Source organism: Esox lucius, chromosome 2 (genome assembly GCF_011004845.1).
Source record: "Esox lucius isolate fEsoLuc1 chromosome 2, fEsoLuc1.pri, whole genome shotgun sequence".
Lineage (NCBI taxonomy): Eukaryota > Metazoa > Chordata > Actinopteri > Esociformes > Esocidae > Esox > Esox lucius.
Window position 1 is genome coordinate 12785472 of NC_047570.1, and position 22432 is coordinate 12807903.

Consider the following 22432-nt stretch of genomic DNA (forward strand, 5'->3'; position numbering starts at 1 on the left):
ACTGTTTTTCTTTTCTCTGCCCCCAAGTGGTGAGGGTAAGCAATAACACATCCGCCATGCTTGTCTAGTCCATTCCTTTACTAACCCGTTTAACCACTAAAAGTCTCAACGACACCACAGCAAACGGTACAAGCATTTTGATTTCTATTTCCTATTTCTTTAATAACTACATTTTTGGAAAAAGGCCCAAAAGTAAGCATTTTACTGTTGTTTACAAAGCAAGTGTCAAATAAAATATGATTTTATTTTATTCAGTTTGTATTTACTCAATAAGTCAATACTGGTTGGTGAAGCCTTCACTCTCAATACAGCCTTGCATAATAAACAAATAACCTAGAAAGACTAAATTAAATGGAAAATGAAATCAGCTGGTGAATGTCTGGAAATTTCCCAGAGGACATGCTGTAATGGCTGTATTTTATTTGTCTACTGATGGTCTATATTTCTGAAAATCTGCTTTCTGTCTCACCACAGATCACCTTCTTCATGCTGCTGTCGGCTGTCTGCGTCATGCTCAACCTGGCTGGCTCCATCCTGTCCTGCCAGAATGCCCAGTTGGTCAATTCTCTGGAGGACTGCCAGCTGGTGAGAAAAGATCACATCACCATGAATCACTGTGAATCACCAATTCATGCAAATAATTATAGACTGTTTATCACATTAATGTGCACCACAGTTTGTTCTTCCTTTAATTTCATTTTAAACCTTTACTACTAGATAGATTTGTTGTACATTTTCTGAGTGAATTGTCCAGTCTTTACCTATGCCCCCCCTGTACCCTTGGATAGAGAGGTCTGAAGGCCTTAGTCCTCTAACCAGTCAGCAGAGTAAGGCTCATCCAGCCAACCCGGCTCACGGTGATAAGAAATATTAATATTAGGGCTCAGTGTCTGGCTGGCTGATTAGCCACTGGAGCTCACACTTTAATTTATTAAGAAAAACATAATCATCCGCTGTCTGGGAAAAGAGAACGGCTTCAGTTTGTCTACTGTCTGCGCAGCAGGTTTCTTTTCGGTTCCGGTGTCAAAGTCCCAGAGCTGCCCATTTTCTGATGGCTCAGCGGTGTTAGGATCGGGCTGGGAAAATGGTTGCATGCAGAAATTCAATGAACTTTACGAGTCAAATTAGTGTATGAACTGTACTGGTAGGTGCATAGAGAATCATGGTCCTTCTAAAAAGAAAAGGCTGAAATCTATCTACTATATTCTGGACTCATTTAATTAGTGTTTAGTGTATAATAGGCAATGAAGAATTAATAGTGTTTAGGGGATTAAAATTGAAGCAAAATGTTGAATAGCGCACTGCTCAGCATGACTCCAGAATAGCACGGATTTTGTATACTGTGTATTGTGTCTAGTGAATGGTTGGCCATGAAGGGATTATTTATAGCAGAAAAACAGCTCAAGCTCCCAGTCTGCCTATTCTGTTCTACGAGGACTGTGTTTTGTGGAGTTCTATCAGCACAGCATCCTGCATTCTCTTATCCAGAACATTGCCCCATTGGCCTCTCTCTTCCCAGGTTCAATCTGCCCCTGCACCAGGCACAGACAGACCCATTATTACACACAGACCCATTACTACAGACCGACCCATTACTACAGACAGACCCATTACCACAGACAGACTGCTACACAGACAGACTGCTACACAGACAGACAGCTAAACGGGTAAACAGTAATTCCTTTTTCAGGCTTTATGGACTGTTGCGCCTTTAAAGTGTTTTTGGTTACAGCAGCGTTGTATGTTTGTAAGGGCAGGCTATGACTTAAATGCCGACACAAAACCTTCTCTGGAGATGGTTTCAAAAGCCGCACTGTACTGTCATTTCCTTGGTCTGTAAAGAAATGCTGTATCTGAAGTGGGGCTAATGTCCATCACTAGGCAACCAGAACTATCAATCAAATAATCTCAAGCTGTATTTTAGCAGCCTGTCGGCTTGCTGCCTGGTTTTAGACCACTTCATCCTAAAAACTACCCTACAATTTATTAATAGTGACTTGCCAAGATGTTATGTACAAAATAAAAGCATTTTGACACCATTAAAAACATGATGGCAAAACATTAAAAAAAACTGAATTAAAACCGTACGTTGTCAGGGAAACAAAAGTGAACATTCTATGCCGGAGCAGGATTCTCTTGTCTGAAAGATACTGGCACATCTGATGCTTCACTTATTTACATTTTCTGAAAGGTCATCAGTCGTCGCCATCGACACATTCCTATAGTGGTGTTGAATGTCTGTGAAGGGTATTACACATACAATAACACTGTCACAGAAACAGGCGAGGTGAAGACAGCTAGGTCCTATATGGTGTATAAGTATATTGATTCGGCACGCATTGTTTGCAGCAAACACTAGCTTAATTTTCAGTATTTTAGAAATAACCCAAATCCGTCAAGCTGAAAGGATGAGAGAAAAGCTGATCATCATTGTAGTTAAACTGAGGATGGTTCCCCTCACATGACTGTTGTTGGCATTGACACTGAGCATCCGGTTTTCTAACCACATGGGAATTCTAATTTAGTTTTGTTCTTTTTGCGAACACACTAAACACTCTGGCATTGTTTGCCGGCATTGCAGCAGGAATATAAACACTGCTTGGCTGTACTGAATACATTTCCATTCCTTATGTTGTAATAAGAGAGCATGAATGAGTAAAAGGACTACCTGTCATGTCCTCCAGGCTCCTGAGGTGACCTTTTCTCCAGCGAGCTGTATTTCACCTGTAGAGTTGAACTGACTCGGCTCTGGAATAACCATGACAATCTCATATTCCACTGGCTTCGCCTTTCTCCAATATTACATTTGAAATGAATAGAGAGTATACCGGTATTATGTATGTAAGTCCATGAATGTCATATTGTACTATTTGGCTAACGTTAGCATTGTAAATGGCTCGCCTGGGTGACAAGTTTACTGAGTAACAAGTTAAAAGCTGGTCACACTAAGTAAGCTCACGGTTTTAGATCGTACCACTGCCAATCTGCCTCGGCACACACAAATCACTTTTGAGAAATTGGCCTGACGGGAAAATTCCTAGTCGACGTGAATGTCTCTTTTTCACATGTGGCCAACATAGTTTGTTGTGGTATTAAATTATTCTTTCGTCAAGATGTTTCAAATGGGGACATTAAATTGATCTTCTTACTCTGTGTATACTAAATATCACATGGCCCTTATTGTAGGAATAGGGGTATAAACCCAAGTGTCCTAGCTATATTTCTGATCTGGCCCTCAATACACTCATGGCCACTGAAATATTCTCACATTCTAATTGGTTTATTTAAACAATGACTTTATTAAGGATTGGGTAGTAACACATGATTTAATAATGTTCAAATAGGACAATATCTAATTAAGTCATAATATATGGCGAATAGCACATAAGAAAGGCCTTATTATCTACTTAATATAGACCCCATGTATAAACTACTAATTAGTGGTTAACAAGTGTACCGTAAAATAGTTTTACCGGAATCTCTCTTGGAATTCAAAAGTGGGGACTGGAGCAGAGCAGAAGGTGTTCTCTTTGTGTGAACCGAATGGCTTGATCCATTAAGGGCTGTGTTTCTCTGGGCTAATGAAAATGCACTTGTCTCATCAAGTCTGTTTTGGATTGGCTGTTAAAATGCATGATTGCTCCTTTGTGGAGTGTTCATGTGGCTAAGGCTGATATACATTATCACCTCGCCGGTTGTGTCTAGTGGCATTAGACATTCAAATCACTCCTTCACACGCCATTACACAACCAGAACTTAGAACACAATGTGACGAAATAACGAGTTCTTTAACATTGTATCTAAACCCTTAAGTTATCACCCCTAATATTGTACATGTAATAAATCCCCTGGAATGGCTGTGGCATTAAATAAGCCATAGGCCAGGTAGAGCCACAGTGCGGCTTAAGAAAGTGTTTTGAATGATTAACGAGGCGTTATCTCATCGGTTTTGCTTATTAGCAGAAATGTGTTTCTGTATTTTTGTTATTCCACAAGTCATATCTATCCCTTCAGCGGGGGGAGGCGTGCCGCATTGATGTAAGCTACGCTGTGGCTTGACCTGGCTCTCTCTGAGTGAGAGAGCTGCACGCTTGGACACAGTCCAAGAATTAGTTAGAAAGATTGATTAACCTGAAGACCTCTTTGCCGTAATTCCCCTTTAAATGTAATTGTTCATATGGCACTGACATATTGCACTGATCATCTAGGCTGCTGGACCACACGAGGGAGAGAGGAGGAGGAGGAGGACAGAAGAGGAATTAGAAGATTTTCCTCAGTAGAGCTTGTATTCCTAGTACGCTGAGTACAGAAGTCTGTCAGTGTCACCAACAGGACTGGACTCCTGCTGACTGGATGATTTGCATACAAGACTAAATGTCTCTCTCCAGATCCCCTTACTACTGCACATGGCTCTTTGGAGACCATACATACATACCCACTATGACTATGAAATATTCATGGACTTTACTCCCAAATGCAATTAACCCATGCAGGGTAGCTTCACACATCCCGTATCCTTAAAATCTGGGTCATGTAGTAGTCGTTGAAGTAGTAGTAGAAGATGTAGTAGTAGAAATAGTTACACCACAAGATACACCCCCTGTTGATTCTATTTCACAACTTACTAAGGTACAAGTGTGATCTCCATCATACTGAAGCTTTAAAGTAACTACCCAGTGATAATCTAACCTATAAAAGTAAATATGGTGTAATAATGTTTTTAACTGTTCTCATATTTGTGGCCAAAGTTTGAATTGGAGGGGAAAAAACTCCTCACTTCTATCTGAAAGGGACTGTTTGAAAAATTATCCAGGAAATATCCTCCTGATGTGATTTGGTGGCCAATTAGCAGTCTAGAGAATGATGAGCTGGCCATTCAGTAGGCCACTCAAATTAATATTTGTTATAACGGGTATATGCCATCGCCATTCTGTAGCTGGGGTACACCCACCCCATTCTTACACAGGAAAGCTTTTAGCGCACTTAATCACAATTTTCTAGGACAATTATTTCGTTGGTATGTATGTGTGGCTCATATTTCATCCAAAGGAGTAGACACAGGAATATGTTCTGTTGTTACAGGTGCAGAGAAGGTGAGAGTGAGGTCTCGTTGATAACCACCAGTCCCTTTATTTATCCCTGTCCCTTTTCTCCCCCAGATTAAGTTCGACAGTGACGGTGTTTGTGTGTGCTGTGAGCTGCAGCACCAAAGCTCCAGCTGCAACAATCTGGGAGAGACGCTGAAGCTGAACCCACTGAGCGACTGCTACACCATACGCCTACGCCTCAAGGTGTGTGTGTGTGTGTGTGTTTGTTATTTGATGTTACCCTATCATTTTGTTCTGAAGCGATGACTCCAATGATGTCTTTTGTTCATATAACTTGATCCCCTGAATCTCTTCATGGTGAATTACTCTTCCAGTCTCGTGGTATTCCTGACTCCTGGGTGTAGTGAATGACAACTCAGATGAGCTGTGCTGACACGCAGACAACGTAAAGCACAGTTGAAAGAGTTGAAACTTTTGGGCTCAGATTAATAGAACAGGAAGTGGAAAATGGCATCCACATTTGTCTCGTAATGCACACAGAGCCTCCAGTCTTAGTGTGTGCGTCCTGACAGCTTCCCACATTACAATATCTATCTGGATCATATCAACTCAAAAGTATTCTGCTGCCATTGGTGATCTACAGTGGATATAAAAAGTCTACACACCCCTGTTAAAATGCCAAGGTTCTTTTGATGTAAAAGAATGAGACAAAGATAAATCATGTCAGAACTTTTTCCACCTTTAATGTGACCTATAACGTGAACAATTCAATTGAAAAACAAACTGAAATCTCTGAGGGGAAAAAAATTAAATAAGAAAATCACAATAACCTGGTTGCATAAGTGTGCCCACCCTGAAACTAATACTTTGTTGAAGCACCTTTTGATTTTATTACAGCACTCTTGACGTAGGAGTCTATTAGCATGGCACATCTTGACGTGGCAATATTTGCCCACACTTCTTTGCAAAAGCGCTCCAAATCTGTCAGATTGCGAGGACACCTCCTGTGCACAGCCCTCTTCAGATCACCTCACAGATGTTCAATTGGATTCAGGTCTGGGATCTGGCTGGGCCATTCCAAAATGTTAATCTTCTGGTAAAGCCATGCTTTTGTGTATTTGGATGTGTGCTTTGGGTCGTTGTCGTGCTGAAAAGTGAACTTAATCTTCAGCTTTCTAACGAACGCCTGAAGGTACTGTGCCAAAATTGCCTGGTATTTGGAACTGTTCATAATTCCCTCCACTCTGACTAAGGCCCCAGTTCCAGCTGAAGAAAAAACGTCCCCAAAGGCTGATGTGCCACCACCATGCTTCACTGTGGGTATGGTGTTCTTTGGGTGATGTGCAGTGTTGTTTTTGTGCCAAACATACCTTTTGGAATTATGGCCAAAAAGTTCAACCTTGGTTTCATCAGACCATAACACATTTTCCCACGTGCTTTTGGGGGACTTGATGTTTGTTTTTGCAAACTTCAGCCAGGCTTGGATGTTTTTCTTTGTAAGAAAAGGCTTTCCGTCTTGCCACCCTATCCCATAGCCCATTCATATGAAGAATACAAGAGATTGTTGGTCACATGTAGCACACAGCCTCCCTGACTAGTTTTCTTTTTCGTCTTTTCATCCATTTTGGAGAGATGTCCAGTTCTTGGTAATGTCTCTGTTGTGCCATATTTTCTCCACTTGATGATGACTGTCTTCACTGTGTTCCATGGTATATCTAATGCTTTGGAAATTATATTGCACCCTTCACCTGACTGATATCTTTTAACAATGAGATCCCTCTGATGCTTTGGAAGCTCTCTGCGGACCATGGCTTTTGCTCTGAGATGCAACTAAGAAAATGTCAGGAAAATCCTACTAGAACAGATTAACATTATTTGTCACAAATGATGGCAGGTGTGTAATGACTTCTATTTAACATGAGTTTGAATGTGATTGGTTAATTCTGAATACAGCCACATCCCCAGTTATAAGAGAGTGTGCACACTTATGCAACCAGGTTATTGTAAGGTTTTTATTTTTCATTTTTCCCCTTTGAAGATTTCAGTTTGTTTTTCAGTTGAATTGTTCACATTATAGGTCACATTAAGAGTAGAAGAAGTTCTGACATGATTTAGCTTTGTCTCATTCTTTTACATCACAAAAACTGGGGTGTGTAGACTTTTTATATTCACTGTATAGGTCGTTATTCAGTTACTGTGTTCAAACCATTTAGCGTGGCACTGATTTATTATAATACATTAACAACAAAATAAAAGTAATTTTAACATGAAGCATGGGTATTAAAGAGCGATAAAACCCAGTTTATCATCATGACCGAAGCTCATATAAAATATGTCTGAATGGACGCCATAAAACTTTATTGCGTGCTGAGGAAGTCAGATGGGGTGAGTGATGTCAAATAAGACTGGAGGTATATTCCCAGTCTTCTCTTGAGCCAATGGCCATCGCATCTCGCCGTTATCCTCCATCTAGAAGGTGATTTATAATGCTTCTGTCGACCTAGAATGTTGCGATACCTTAGATTGAAACATGGTCCTTCAAAAATGTTGCGTGTTTACCAGCTGTATAGAAGCACTATGATTGTCAATAGGGGTGGATATAAATAAATATTCCTTATATTACCCAAAAGTTCTTCAGGTAGGCGTAAACATTTAATGTTAGCTTTAGCTTTTCAGTAACAATCCAATTTTAGGACACTCACGTTTTTAAAAACATGACACAATAAACATTTAAGTTGACGTAGTCTGTCCAGGAGAGATTAGCGCCATTTTAGCGGTCCACTTTGAGAAGGTGTACTTACCCAGCTGTATGTTGTCGCTAGAAGTCGTTACAGGAAGAATTCCTGTTTTTAAAATCACTGGTACATATTTTTCAGTCTGCAGTGACTCGATAAGGGATGTTTGGTCTGTGGCCCAGCCAAGAGCACCCGATACATAAATTACTTGGAACTCCTTGCAAGCTTCCTTTTGCTAAAAAGGAAGACATTCATGGCCCAGCATGTGTAAGCGAGGTTGTTCAAGAGCTTTGGGACATCCTGTACATACAGTACCTGAAATGGTTTTGGGTTATGCGAAAAGCACGTTGTCGGCTTCACCGTGCCAGGTTGGGAAAGGGCACTGTCTAAGCACTGGCAGTCTTCCAGGACCAGGGAGGCCATCTCCATGCCATATTACAGTAAAGGGCAAGGGTTGGCTAGGGGAGCATTCACTCCATTGTTGGGTGTGGTGGCATCAAGGCACTGTTCAAAAGGTTGGCGGTGCCAGATATTTGTGCTATGGCCAGCTGGGAATCACCTTTCTTACGTTTGATTGCCTCCATGTCACAGTTCCCAGGCCGCCTCCTAGTGTGCTGTCAGACACGATGGGGAGTGGTAGCCTGCATCTTCCACGCGACTGTTGGTTGCCCTTGGGTCGGCTGCCGTCAAGTGTCCCGCCTGCCCCGCTTCCCGGGTAATGGCAAGTCCCCGTAATGTGTCGTACTTTAGACTGTTTCTGCCCCATATACCTGACAGCTGAAATAAAACTGGTGATTTGAACAAACATTCCAAAGATATTATGAAGGCTGTCTGTGTGTTGGAACGCAGACATTGCATGAGCGAGACACAGTCTAAACATCACGTTGAGCAGAACTATCAGCGTTTACTGTGATGATGTAATCTTATTTAAAATAGCCAGAGTTGCTAAAAAGTAACACTGCCTCCTGATAGCCAATGTTAGCACATTAAATCACTGCACTGGGGTTTTCAAGTGGACAAGCTGGGTAGTTTGGTGGTTAAGAACATTAGGCCAATAAAATAATGTTAGTATGAATTTTGTAGTCTGAAATTGACTACTTTATGTAGGCCTCAGTAATATAGGCCCACATGTATACTACAGAGGGATATAAAACATTTCATTGTAGTTCCTCTGCCTTAGTTTTAGGATGTGTAGGAGTCCTTGACATTCCCACTTTATCTGACTAGAACAGTCTTATTAATCAATACTAACACATACCTCTTATAGTCTCTAATTATACATTAACATTGTGTTGCATGTGTACAGTCCATTCGTCCGTGACGTCGTAGAGGGTTCCTAACCTGAGAAGCTCAAAATTGATTCAAACAACATGCAAAGCTCTTAAGAAAACCCAGAATACAGCAACTGGTAATGAGTGTGGATAGAGGATTCAGTAAATTGGTGGATTGTGGAGGTTGGGTTTGTAACCTTGGCAGTGGAGCTTCTGACCCCAGCCTGGCTTCAGGCATGCAGGTAGAGCTTTGCTATGTTGGGAGGTTAAGGTCCGTATCAACAACTTATTAACAGCTTCCTTCAAGGCATTATTACAGATAGTAGCCTGACACCATTTACTATGTCAATAAGCAAATGTTAGTTGAAAGGAAAGAAACAGTAGTAATATGTTCAGCAAGGCATATATACAGTGGGGAGAACAAGTATTTGATATACTGCAGATTTTGCAGGTTTTCCTCTTTACAAACATGTAGAGGTCTGTAATTTCTATCATAGGTACACTTCAACTGTGAGTGACGGAATCTAAAAATCCAGAAAATCACATTGTATGATTTTTAACTTATTAATTTGCATTTTATTGCACGACATAAGTATTTGATCACCTACCAACCAGTAAGAATTCCGTCTCTCACAGACCTGTTAGTTTTTCTTTAAGAAGCCCTGCTGTTCTCCACTCATTACCTGAATTAACCGCACCTGTTTGAACTCGTTACCTGTATAAAAGACACCTGTCCACACACTCAATCAAACACACTCCAACCTCTCCACAATGGCCAAGACCAGAGAGCTGTGTAAGGACATCAGGGATAAAATTGTAGACCTGCACAAGGCTGGGATGGGCTACAGGACAATAGGCAAGCAGCTTGCTGAGAAGGCAACAACTGTTGGCGCAATTATTAGAAAATGGAAGAGGTTCAAGATGACGGTCAATCTCCCTCTGTCTTTGGCTCCATGCAAGATCTCACCTCGTGGGGCATCATTGATCATGAGGAAGGTGAGAGATCAGCCCAGAACTACACAGCAGGGCCTGGTCAATGACCTGAAGAGAGCTGGGACCACAGTCTCAAAGAAAACCATTAGTAACACACTACGCCGTCATGGATTAAAATCCTGCAGCGCACGCAAGGTTCCCCTGCTTAAGCCAACGCATGTCCAGGCCTGTCTGAAGTTTGCCAGTGATCATCTGGATGATGCAGAGGAGGAATGGAAGAAGGTCATGTGGTCTGATGAGACAAATATATATCTTTTTGGTCTAAACTTCACTCGCCATGTTTGGAGGAGGAAGAAAGATGAGTACAACCCCAAGAACACCATCCCAACCGTGAAGCATTGGAAGTGGAAACATCATTCTTTGGGGATGCTTTTCTGCAAAGGGGACAGGACGACTGCACCGTATTGAGGAAAGGATGGATGGGGCCATGTATGGCGAGATCTTGGCAAACAACCTCCTTCCCTCAGTAAGAGCATTGAAGATGGGTTGTGGCTGGGTCTTCCAGCATGACAACGACCCAAAACACACAGCCAGGGCAACTAAGGAGTGGCTCCGTAAGAAGTGGCCTAGCCAGTCTCCAGACCTGAATCCAATAGAAAATCTTTGGAGGGAGCTGAAAGTCTGTATTGCCCAGCGACAGCCCCGAAACCTGAAGGATCTGGAGAAGGTCTGTATGGAGTGGGCCAAAATCCCTGCTGCAGTGTGTGCAAACCTGGTCAAGAAATACAGGAAACATGTGATCTCTGTAACTGCAAACAAAGGTTTCTGTACCAAATATTAAGTTCTGCTTTTCTGATGTATCAAATACTTATGTCATGCAATACAATTCAAATTAATTACTTAAAAATCATACAATATACGTCACTCACAGTTGAAGAGTACCTATGATACAAATTACAGACTTCTACATGCTTTGTAAGTGGGAAAACCTGCAATATCGGCAGTGTATCAAATACTTGTTCTCCCCACTGCACAAAAATTCTCACAAAAATTAGTACACCCCTCACATTTTTGTAAATATTGGAGTATATCTTTTCATGTGACAACACTGAAGAAATGACACTTTGCAACAATGTAAAGTAGTCAGTGTACAACTTGTATAACAATGTAAATAGGCTGTCCCCTCAAAATAACTCAGCACACAGCCATTAATGTCTAAACCGGTAGCAACAACAGTGAGTACATCCCTAAGTCAAAATGTCCAAATTGGGCCCAATTAGCCATTGTCCCTCCCCAGTGTCATGTGACTCGTTAGTGTTACAAAGTCTCAGGTGTGAATGGGGAGCAGGTGTGTTAAATTTGGTATCATCGCTCTCACACTCCCTCATACTGGTCACTGGAAGTTCAACCTGGCACCTTATGGCAAAGAACTCTCTGAGGATCTGAAAAAAAGAATTGTTGCTCTACATAAAGATGGCCTAGGCTATAAAAAGATTGCCAAAACCCTGAAACTGAGCTGCAGCACGGTGGCCAAGACCATACAGTGGTTTAACAGGACAGGTCTCACCCAGAATAGGCCTCGCCATGGTCGACCAAAGAAGTTGAGTGCACATGCTCAGCGTCATATCCAGAGATTTGGGAAATTGATGTATGAGTGCTGCCAGCATTGCTGCAGAGGTTGAAGGGTGGGGGTCAGCCTGTTGGTGCTCAGACCATACGCCGCACACTGCATCAAATTGGTCTGCATGGCTGTTGTCCCAGAAGGAAGCCACTTCTATAGATGATGCACAAGAAAGCCCGCAAACAGTTTGCTGAAGACAAGCAGACTAAGAACATGGATTACTGGAAACGTGTCCTGTGATCTGATGAGACCAAGATAAACTTGTTTGGTTCAGATGGTATCAAGCGTGTGTGGCAACAACCAGGTGAGGAGTACAAAGACAAGTGTGTCTTGCCTACAGTCAAGCATGGTGGTAGGAGTGTCATGGTTTGGGGCTGCATGAGTGCTGCCTGCACTGGGGAGCTACAGTTTATTGAGGGAACCATGAATGCCAACATGTACTGTGACATACTGAAGCAGAGCATGATCCCCACCCTTCGGAGATGGTGCCTCAGGGCAGTATTCCAACATGATAACGACCCCAAACACACCTCCAAGATGACCACTGCCTTCCTAAAGAAGCTGAGGTTAAAGGTGATGGACTGGCCAAGCATGTCTCCAGACCTAAACCCTATTGAGCATCTGTGGGGCATCCTCAAACGGAAGGTGGAGGAGCGGTCTCTAACATCCACCAGCTCCATGATGTCGTCATGGAGGAGTGGAAGAGGACTCCAGTGGCAACCTATGAAGCTCTGGTAGACTCCATGCCCAAGAGGGTTAAGGCAGTGCTGGAAAATGAGGGTGGCCACACAAAATATTGACATTTTAGGCCCAATTTGGACATTTTCACTTAGGGGTGTATTCACTTTCGTTGTTAGTGGTTTAGACATTAATGGCTGTGTGTTGTGTTATTTTGAGGTGACAGCAAATTTACACTGTTATACAAGCTGTACACTCACTACAGCAAAGTGTCATTCCTTCAGTGTTGTCACATGAACAGATATGATCAAATATTTACAGAAATGTGAGGGGTGTACTCACTTTTGTGAGATACTGTGTATATACACTCACCTAAAGGATTAATAGGAATACCTGTTCAATTTCTCATTAATGCAATTATCTAATCAACCAATCACATGGCAGTTGCTTCAATGCATTTATGGGTGTGATCCTGGTCAAGACAATCTCCTGAACTCCAAACTGAATGTCAGAATGGGAAAGAAAGGTGATTTAAACAATTTTGTGCGTGGCATGGTTGTTGGTGCCAGACGGGCCGGTCTGAGTATTTCACAATCTGCTCAGTTAGTGGGATTTTCACGCACAACCATTTCTAGGGTTTACAAAGAATGGTGTGAAAAGGGAAAAACATCAAGTATGCGGCAGTCCTGTGGGCGAAAATGCCTTGCTAGAGGTCAGAGGAGAATGGGCCGACTGATTCAAGCTGATAGAAGAGCAACTTTGACTGAAATAACCACTCGTTACAACCGAGGTATGCAGCAAAGCATTTGTGAAGCCACAACACGCACAACCTTGAGGTGGATGGGCTACAACAGCAGAAGACCCCACCGGGTACCCCTCATCTCCACTACAAATAAGAAAAAGAGGCTACAATTTGCACGAGCTCACCGAAATTGGACAGTTGAAGACTGGAAGAATGTTGCCTGGTCTGATGAGTCTCGATTTCTGTTGGGACATTCAGATGGTAGAGTCAGAATTTGGCGTAAACAGAATGAGAACATGGATCCATCATGCCTTGTTACCACTGTGCAGGCTGGTGTTGGTGGTGTAATGGTGTGGGGGATATTTTCTTGGCACACTTTAGGCCCCTTAGTGCCAATTGGGCATCGTTTAAATGCCACGGTTTACCTGAGCATTGTTTCTGACCATGTCCATCCCTTTATGACCACCATGTACCCATCCGCTGATGGCTACTTCCAGCAGGATAATGCACCATGTCACAAAGCTCGAATCATTTCAAATTGGTTTCTTGAACATGACAATGAGTTAACTGTACTGAAATGGCCCCAACAGTCACCAGATCTCAAAACAATAGATCTTTGGGATGTGGTGGAATTGGAGCTTCGTGCCCTGGATGTGCATCCCACAAATCTCCATCAACTGCAAGATGCTATCCTATCAATATGGGCCATCATTTCTAAAGAATGCTTTCAGCACCTTGTTGAATCAATGCCACATAGAATTAAGGCAGTTCTGAAGGCGAAAGGGGGTCAAACACAGTATTAGTATGGTGTTCCTAATAATCCTTTAGGTGAGTGTATATATATACACAATACACAACACACAACAACGCTACAACACAAATGAGTAGTCTGTTAAGGATCGGCAAAAGCCAATGAAAATGGAATAATGTGTAATAATAAAATGTCTGTTCAGCTTGTATGTGCGTGTTTATTTCCTTAACTGACCTACTCTGCCCTGCATGGTTGCTCATTTTCCTAGTAGGAAAGCCAGAGCTTTAATTAAAAGATAATCAGTGTAATGTTTTCATATTTCTTCATTATTCTCAATCCAATAAAAGATGAAAATTACACATTTCAATATCAAGCACTTACTGGTTATGTTCAATATAACTCATGAATGGTATTTTCCTTCTTGGCTTCATGAATTTATATAGTGTGAATTGATATGCTGTGCATGCTACTGTTTCTTTATTAAGCAACAGCAACACCAAATCTACAAGAAACTCTATGACACATACCACTGGACTTCAATTCGAGTCACTGGTTTTCATCTAATAATGTGCTTTTGGTGTTACTGGACATGTAAATATAAACAAGAAACCAGGCAAGCCTAGTTCAGCCAGCCCGCAATTAAAAGTGATAATTGTTATTGCACTTCCTGGACTCTAACCCAGGTCTTCCACATAAGAGGCTGTGTCTTTAACCACTACACCACAGAGCTATACATCTCCTGAGAGTTGGTATGGTGTTTCAACATTAGATCGCTTTCTCAAACATTCACATCATGTTGAGTTTGAATATGTTGCTTGATACCATTAATCATTGTTTTAATGTTTCTTATTAAGTTTACCTCCACCACAAATAGCATCTATGACCTATATGGCTTTTGCCACTGGCCGTTTGAACAGCTTATTAGCCATTTGTGAATGACATTGATACAATAACTATCAATATAGGTGACGATAACTGACTTTTTCGTCAAGTAAATAGACGAGAAGATCAAGTAGCCAGCAAGGTTTTTGTCTATCCAGAATAAATCCTAAGGCATTATTCGAAAATCCACCAGAAATGGTTGCAATAGAACAGTAAACTGTTTTATTATGGGCTTCCTATAACATAGCTACTGAAGGTTGTAGCCAGCTAAGTTTTTGTCTATCCTGAAAAAATCCTATTTTGCCACTGGACGTTTTAACAGCTAATTAGACATTCGTGAATGACATTGATTCAATAACTATCAATACAGGTGATGATAACAGATTTTTCGTCAAGTGAAGAGATGACCGAATAGTGTAGTCAGCGAAGAGTTTGTCTATCCTGAAGAAATCCTAATATACACCAGAACTGTTTTATTTTAGGCTTCCTGTAAAGTAGCTACTGAAGGTTCTAGCAAGCGAAGTCTTTGTCTGCCCTGAACAAATCCTAGGCATGATGTGTTTTGATCAGTCAGTCAGTCTGTCTGTCTGTCTCACTCTTCTAGGCTGGCTCTGCTTATGCGGTCTGGCAAACATAGAGATCTCTATAATATCAGTTTTGTACACAAGGTTATTCAATGTGCAAGGTGATGCAACACTGCAAAAAGAACTGAATAATGAAATAGGCTACACTAAATGAGAACATGGTTCTCCCGTGACTCCCACTCTCTGGATTGGTTTTGTGTGACAAACAAGGAATGGAAAAGGAACATATCCCCAAAAAGAAACTAACAGGATATAATGCAAAGGAGAGTAAAATGATTTCCATCTATAAGTACACAGGTACATCTCTGCACTTTGTTACCAAGTGATGGAACATTGATGAAGGCCAAAGTGACAGCTCTGGCTCTTGTTTGACCGTCAGTCTATCTACACTGATTATAACATCTCTCTCCATAGCTAAGCCAACTGCGCTGCTACTAGGTACAGTAAACAAAGTTAGGAACATTTGCCTGTAGTGTCTGTTACTTAAAAAATTTATTAATTTAATTATACAAAGACACTTAAAAAAAAAAACATTTGGTATAGTAATTGCTGTGTGTAGAAAAGGGTGGTCATATTATGGTCTTCACTGTACTTACATCAGTCTGTCAAATCCTCAGTATTCAGGATCCACACGACCAGGATACCAGAAGATAGCTATTAGAAAGAGAGCACGACTGGGTGAGGACAATTACTGGCTTATTGTTTCACCTTGACGGCTTGCCAAGTAACAAAGAAAAGCAACATGCAATGAAGAGCTCATTGTCAGGTTGCATGGGGTTCAATTTCACTTGTATGCATATTTATTTATGCTGAGAATTCAATAAATCATCTTGCCCCCCATGCATGTCTGCAGTATTTGTATTTGTAAAAATACCAGTGCATAACCTTGGAACACACAACAGGGGCCTATTGTCACCTACTGACAAGGAAGAGGGATGGTTTACCATTGATCCATGCTCATTTCCAATGGAGGTATTAGTTTATGGCTGTGTTCTATGACTTCACATGCAAACCTTACACAAGGTTACTTTAGGAACAGGGCTTTTTTGTGACCATGCAACCCTGCCAGGTCTCTGTTAAGGCCTGACACAGACCTATGATGTCACATGGTGGTGGGCGTGGTTCATGGTGGTGATGAGATTTCCAGTATTTCTCCAAGGCCTCTTGTCACTCTCCTTTCTTCTTCTATTCTACAGAGAGGTAGGTTTTAGCTCTAAGCTGCCTGCCCCTCACAGAATGTGTTCCTGAAATTAGCTCACTGAGAGATCTGTTTAACACACTCAGGACCTCACCTGCCAGATGTTAGCTGTGTCCGTGAAAGGTTGTGTGAGTTTCAAACTCTCTGGATCCCTAGGGCATCAGAGATTTCACATGTCGTAGAACTGGGAATCCATTGCTATAACCTTGACGATTTTCGACAAAAAAATCTAATGTAAGCAGATGTGGAAATTTTCCTGACCGGTGTGGGTTGGTGGTTTCATTGGAGACATGGTTTAACGAGTGGAAGAGGATGGCACCGCAGGAGATTCACTGCCTGTCTATGAGGCTGACTGTGTTCCTGGTTTGATCACTCTCAGATTGAGGGGGTGATTTGCCACTGTTATATTCTGATGTGTCCTTCCACTGCGGCGCTCCCCTGCTAGCTAGTCCCTGCTGTGCTGTGACATCTTGGTAATGACATCACCACTGTCTGTGTCACCTTCAGTCCGTCTCTCCTTCATCTGTTCCCTTGGTATTTCCGTACTTTCTTGTGATGTTCTCTAGCTGTAATATTTGTTTATTTTACCTCGCCGTGTCTCAAATGTGACTTTTCTCCTCCCCCCAACCCCCCCCGCCCCCCTCCCCCCTTCCCTCTGCCTGGGTCCTATAGGAGCTCTTGTTTAGTGTGTGTGCCCTGAATGTCATTTCTACCATCGTCTGTGCCCTGGCCACTGCCATGTGCTGTATGCAGATGGTCTCCACCGATGTGCTACAGATGGTAAGTATACAATGGACGCTTTGTCTCTTGACTATGGAGAGCAGCTCCGAACGACCGCAGAAGGTAAACACGCTGGGCTTCCCAATGTTAGCTTCAAGGCCTAATCCTCCCCCATATGGTAGTGGTACCAGGACTACTACAGCACTACAGGCTTCTGATTTAGGATCAATAGTCATCAGTCTGTTTAGCTTAGATAATGTCAACAAGTGAAGGGCAACCATGCCAGAACCTTTCAGAATCTCATCGTCCCACTAAAAAGGATAGAGGATTTCACAGGACACCGTAATGGATAAATTACACTTTTTGTCTACCTTGCTTTAAGTGTTCCCCTTACAGAAAAAGGAATGTTATACCTAAAAGAGCCCTCTTGTCACTTAAAAGGAAACACTGTCTCTGTGCCTAAAACCTAAATGCTTTGCAGTCATCAGGGAAATCAATATGGCCCGGTTGTTTGTTCCCTGTGCCCTTCAGAGCATTCCTCTCAGCACATTTAGGATGACTTGCCCAGGTGATCGGTGGTACACCAGCGCCCTCATAGACACCATTACAACACAGCAACAGCAGCCCACTCAGAGCTTGGCTGCACACATTAAATATGCGTGGATTATATATTTATTTTACAGGGGAGAAATACACTTGCTGGACCATAAAGTTTTAACATTGTATACAAGATGGTTGTGTACAGTTTATGAGCTGGGCTGTAAATTGTGTGGCCTCCTGGATAAGTATTGGACAGATAAGCCCGTGCTGGAAGACTGATAGAGTTGAATGATATTAGCGTGGCTGAGGCAGGGTCTGGGGCTTATGTAGATGTCGAGGGGCTACCAATGGGACTGGTTCAGGAGCTAGAAACGGAGGCTGCTGCCTACTGGAGCAGTAGCTGAGGGGGTTAGAACACAGTGAGACAGTGCAAGAAATCACTAATGATCCCAGCAACACAGTCACTGCACACAGACACAATGATCCACTGACCCATAAGCTTAAAGGTGAATGTCACGTTTTTTGTAATCCATTTTTTTGTTTCCTATTTAAAGCCTGTACAAATTTCAGCTAACTGTTGCTACCTTTAGCTAAACATGAAAGGAGTAATGATGGCTTGTGAGTATTTTTCAAAACAAAACTTCATTGATTTTACTTAGAGGAACAGTGTCATTTCACAGGCTATTAAAGTCAACAACAACTGCATATTGCAATTAAACAATTTCAAGATTGGAACATTAACCTTCCTTGCTTTTGTCTGAGAACAAAATCAGGAATCTATCCTTTTACTGTAGGGCAGTATATGTAGTTTCATTGCAACAATGTTTGGTAGCATGTTTCCCACTCAGGCTTTAGGAGAGGACCTGCCCAGACAAGAGTAGGGGGATTGCTTAGCAACGACTCAGAGCAAGACAACACAGTGCAACAAATTCCCATTAGGTTCAGGCGGAACAGCTGGCAAAACAGCTAAAATGACAATGTAGAAATACATCTTTAGCTTACACTAAGAGGGATGTAATGAAATGACTACATTATACCTTCAAATAATTATTAAATTATTGACATGTAATAGAAATGCGGGTATAAAATTGAACTCACTACATCTAAAAGGTTGATTGACCGTTATAACATCAAACAGTGCTCACACACACCCCTTACTTCAATAGCTGTGTGGCTAGAAGTGGCTGAAGGTAGCTGAAGTTTGTAATGGCTGAACTGAACCATGTATTTGTTTTTTTTAAAGAGAAATTCTGAATTTGCAGGACATTATATTTGATTTTGCACCCAGTTCAGTGTCTTTTCTGAAAAAAAAAAATGGATTTAACATGGTAAAATGATACAGATCAGTCTTCAAATATATGTTTTCATAACGTTCTCTGTGATTAATAATGTGTACATACTGTGTCTATGTAATATTCAGTTTTAGTACATTGACATTTTAGTAATTTAGAAAATACTCTTATCCAGAATTACTTGCAGTTAGTGCATTCACCTTAAAATAGATACAATAACAGAGACAACATATCACCATGTAGTAGGTATCAGTTATTGCCAAAGACAGTCCTATGTGAAAAGACAAGTCCAGTTCCTTTTTCCCTTTCTTTATGACACATGATTGATGGTTGACATAGAGAGGCACATTTCTCAAAGTCTGATTTGAACTTCAAAGCGGACAGGTTGAACTGCATTGAGTACCGACTGTGAACTTCTCAATGGCACTTGGTCTGGTTGTGAGCAGGAGGAATGTGAGACGCGCCACTGTTTTGAAAACACAGACCAGTAGAGATTAAACTGGCCTGCACAGGCGTAAGGTCACAGGAGGGTGAATGACAAAGGACCTGTCTTCTCCTATCCTCAGTGCACTCACAGAGCCCTCTCAATCTGGCCTAATTCCCATTTCATAAGGAAAGATTCCCGCTCTCAGTTAGATAGCCCGCTGCCTACAAAAGCTAGCCTGTCTCCCAGGGCAGGGAGAACTCTAGGACTAGGAAGGCTATAATCAGCCAAACAGTGTAGTAAAACCTGAATCTGACTCAATGGCAGGCTGGCCTGCTCCACATGACACATGATTAAGTCAGTATTGCCCTTTACTGATGACGCCTGCTGCTGCTCACAGTGCCTTCACTCAAATCTCCCAAAATAAACAGAATTGTGTTAGCTAGCCGGATACTATTCTGAGAAATGTTGAAATGTAACTTATTGTTACCGTATGAATCTTTCAGAATGATAATGTTTGAGTGACAATGTTTTCAATGGTTTACCCTGAAATATGAGCTTGGTTTGTGTCTGCTGCCTACCTGTCTGTTTTAGTTCATGCCACACAGAGCACGAGCCCTGAGCGCTGACTGCATGACCCCCCGTGGCACCATCCTGCACCAGACCCTTGACTTTGATGAGTTCATCCCACCCATCCCTCCACCACCCTACTACCCCCCAGAGTACACCTGTACCCCAGTGATGGACGGACAGAGGTATCAACACCACACAACACAATACAACATACCACAACACAACACAATACAATACAACATACCACAACACAATACAACATACCACAACACAATACAACACCACACAACACAATACAACATACCACAACACAACACAATACAATACAACATACCACAACACAATACAACATACCACAACACAATACAACATGCCACAACACAATACAACATACCACAACACAACACAACACAATACAACATACCACAACACAACACAATACAATACAACATACCACAACACAACACAATACAATACAACATACCACAACACAATACAACATACCACAACACAATACAACACCACACAACACAATACAACATACCACAACACAACACAATACAATACAACATACCACAACACAATACAACATACCACAACACAATACAACATGCCACAACACAATACAACATACCACAACACAACACAATACAATACAACATACCACAACACAATACAACATACCACAACACAATACAACACCACACAACACAATACAACATACCACAACACAACACAACACAATACAACATACCACAACACAACACAATACAATACAACATACCACAACCCAATACAACATACCACAACACAATACAACATACCACAACACAACACAATACAATACAACATACCACAACACAACAAACCAAAAAAGCTAATACAACACAATACAACACAATACAACATACCACAACACAATACAACATACCACAACACAACACAATACAACAAACCACAACACAATACAATACAACATACCACAACACAACACAATACAACAAACCACAACAAAATACAACATACTACAACAGCACACAACAAAAAACAACATACCACAACAGCACACAACGCAATACAACAAACCACAACACAATACAACAACCACAACACCATACAACATACCACAACACAACACAATAGAATACAACATACCACAACACAACACAATACAACAAACCACAACAAAATACAACATACCACAACACAACACAATACAAAATACCACAACACAACACAACAAACCACAACAAAATACAACATACCACAACAGCACACAACAAAAAACAACATACCACAACAGCACACAATGCAATACAACAAACCACAACAGCACACAACACAATACAACAACCACAACACCACACAACACAATACAACATACCACAACATCATTTAACACAGTACAACATCCTAAAACACAATACAACATTACACAACATGATAGAACAGAACCTACCACAACACAATACAATGGAACATAAAATGATACAAAAGATCACAACATGATACAACAGAACAGTACAAAACAATACAACACAACTTAACACAACACAATACAAAAACAACATACCACAACACAATACAACATTACACAACATGATAGAACAGAACCTACCACAACACAATACAATGGAACATAAAATGATACAACAGATCACAAAATGATACAACAGAACAGTACAAAACAATACAACACAACTTAACACAACACAACACAATACAAAAACAACATACCACAACACAATAAAACATTACACAACATGATAGAACAGAACCTACCACAACACAATACAACGGAACATAAAATGATACAACAGATCACAACATTATACAACAGAACAGTACAAAACAATACAACACAACTTAACACAACACAATACAAAAACTACATACCACAACACAATTCAACAGAACACTACATAACAATACAACACAACAGACAACATACTACAACACAATACAGCACAACATACCACAACACAATACCACAGAACATACCGCAACACAATACAACATTACGCAACACGATACAACAAAACACAACATGATACAACAAAACAAACCATGACAACAGAACAGCACGAAACAATACAATAAAAAACAACATACCACAACACAATTCAACAGAACACAATACATAACAATACAACACAACAGACAACATACCGCAACACAATAAACAAATACAGCACAACAGTTAAACACCTGCACCTTGGTGATTGACAGACTGAGATACCACAACAAAGCCACACCTGCACCCCGGTGACAGACAGATGTAGATGGACAGATTTAGCGGCAACATCACTACACTCTGACCTCCTAACAATCCCCACCTGACACAGTGTTGGCTGACCAATATAGGCTTGTCTGGTTCACCTGGAATTACAATTTGGTTGGAAGACTGACTGCAGCTTCACCTTTGGCAACTGTCCTGTCG

The 22432-nt window shown here is 41.3% G+C and overlaps 1 protein-coding gene across 1 annotated transcript in view; it reads left to right on the forward strand.

The window, feature by feature from the left end:
* The window catches only part of fam189a1 (family with sequence similarity 189 member A1), a 137400-nt gene that overhangs the window by 97473 nt on the left and 17495 nt on the right, over positions 1 to 22432 (forward strand). Inside the window, exons 3-6 of the mRNA XM_029124013.2 lie at positions 475 to 585; positions 5160 to 5291; positions 17116 to 17223; positions 20014 to 20174. Coding sequence (XP_028979846.2) covers positions 475 to 585; positions 5160 to 5291; positions 17116 to 17223; positions 20014 to 20174 — 512 coding nt within the window. The remainder of the gene's footprint in view (positions 1 to 474; positions 586 to 5159; positions 5292 to 17115; positions 17224 to 20013; positions 20175 to 22432) is intronic.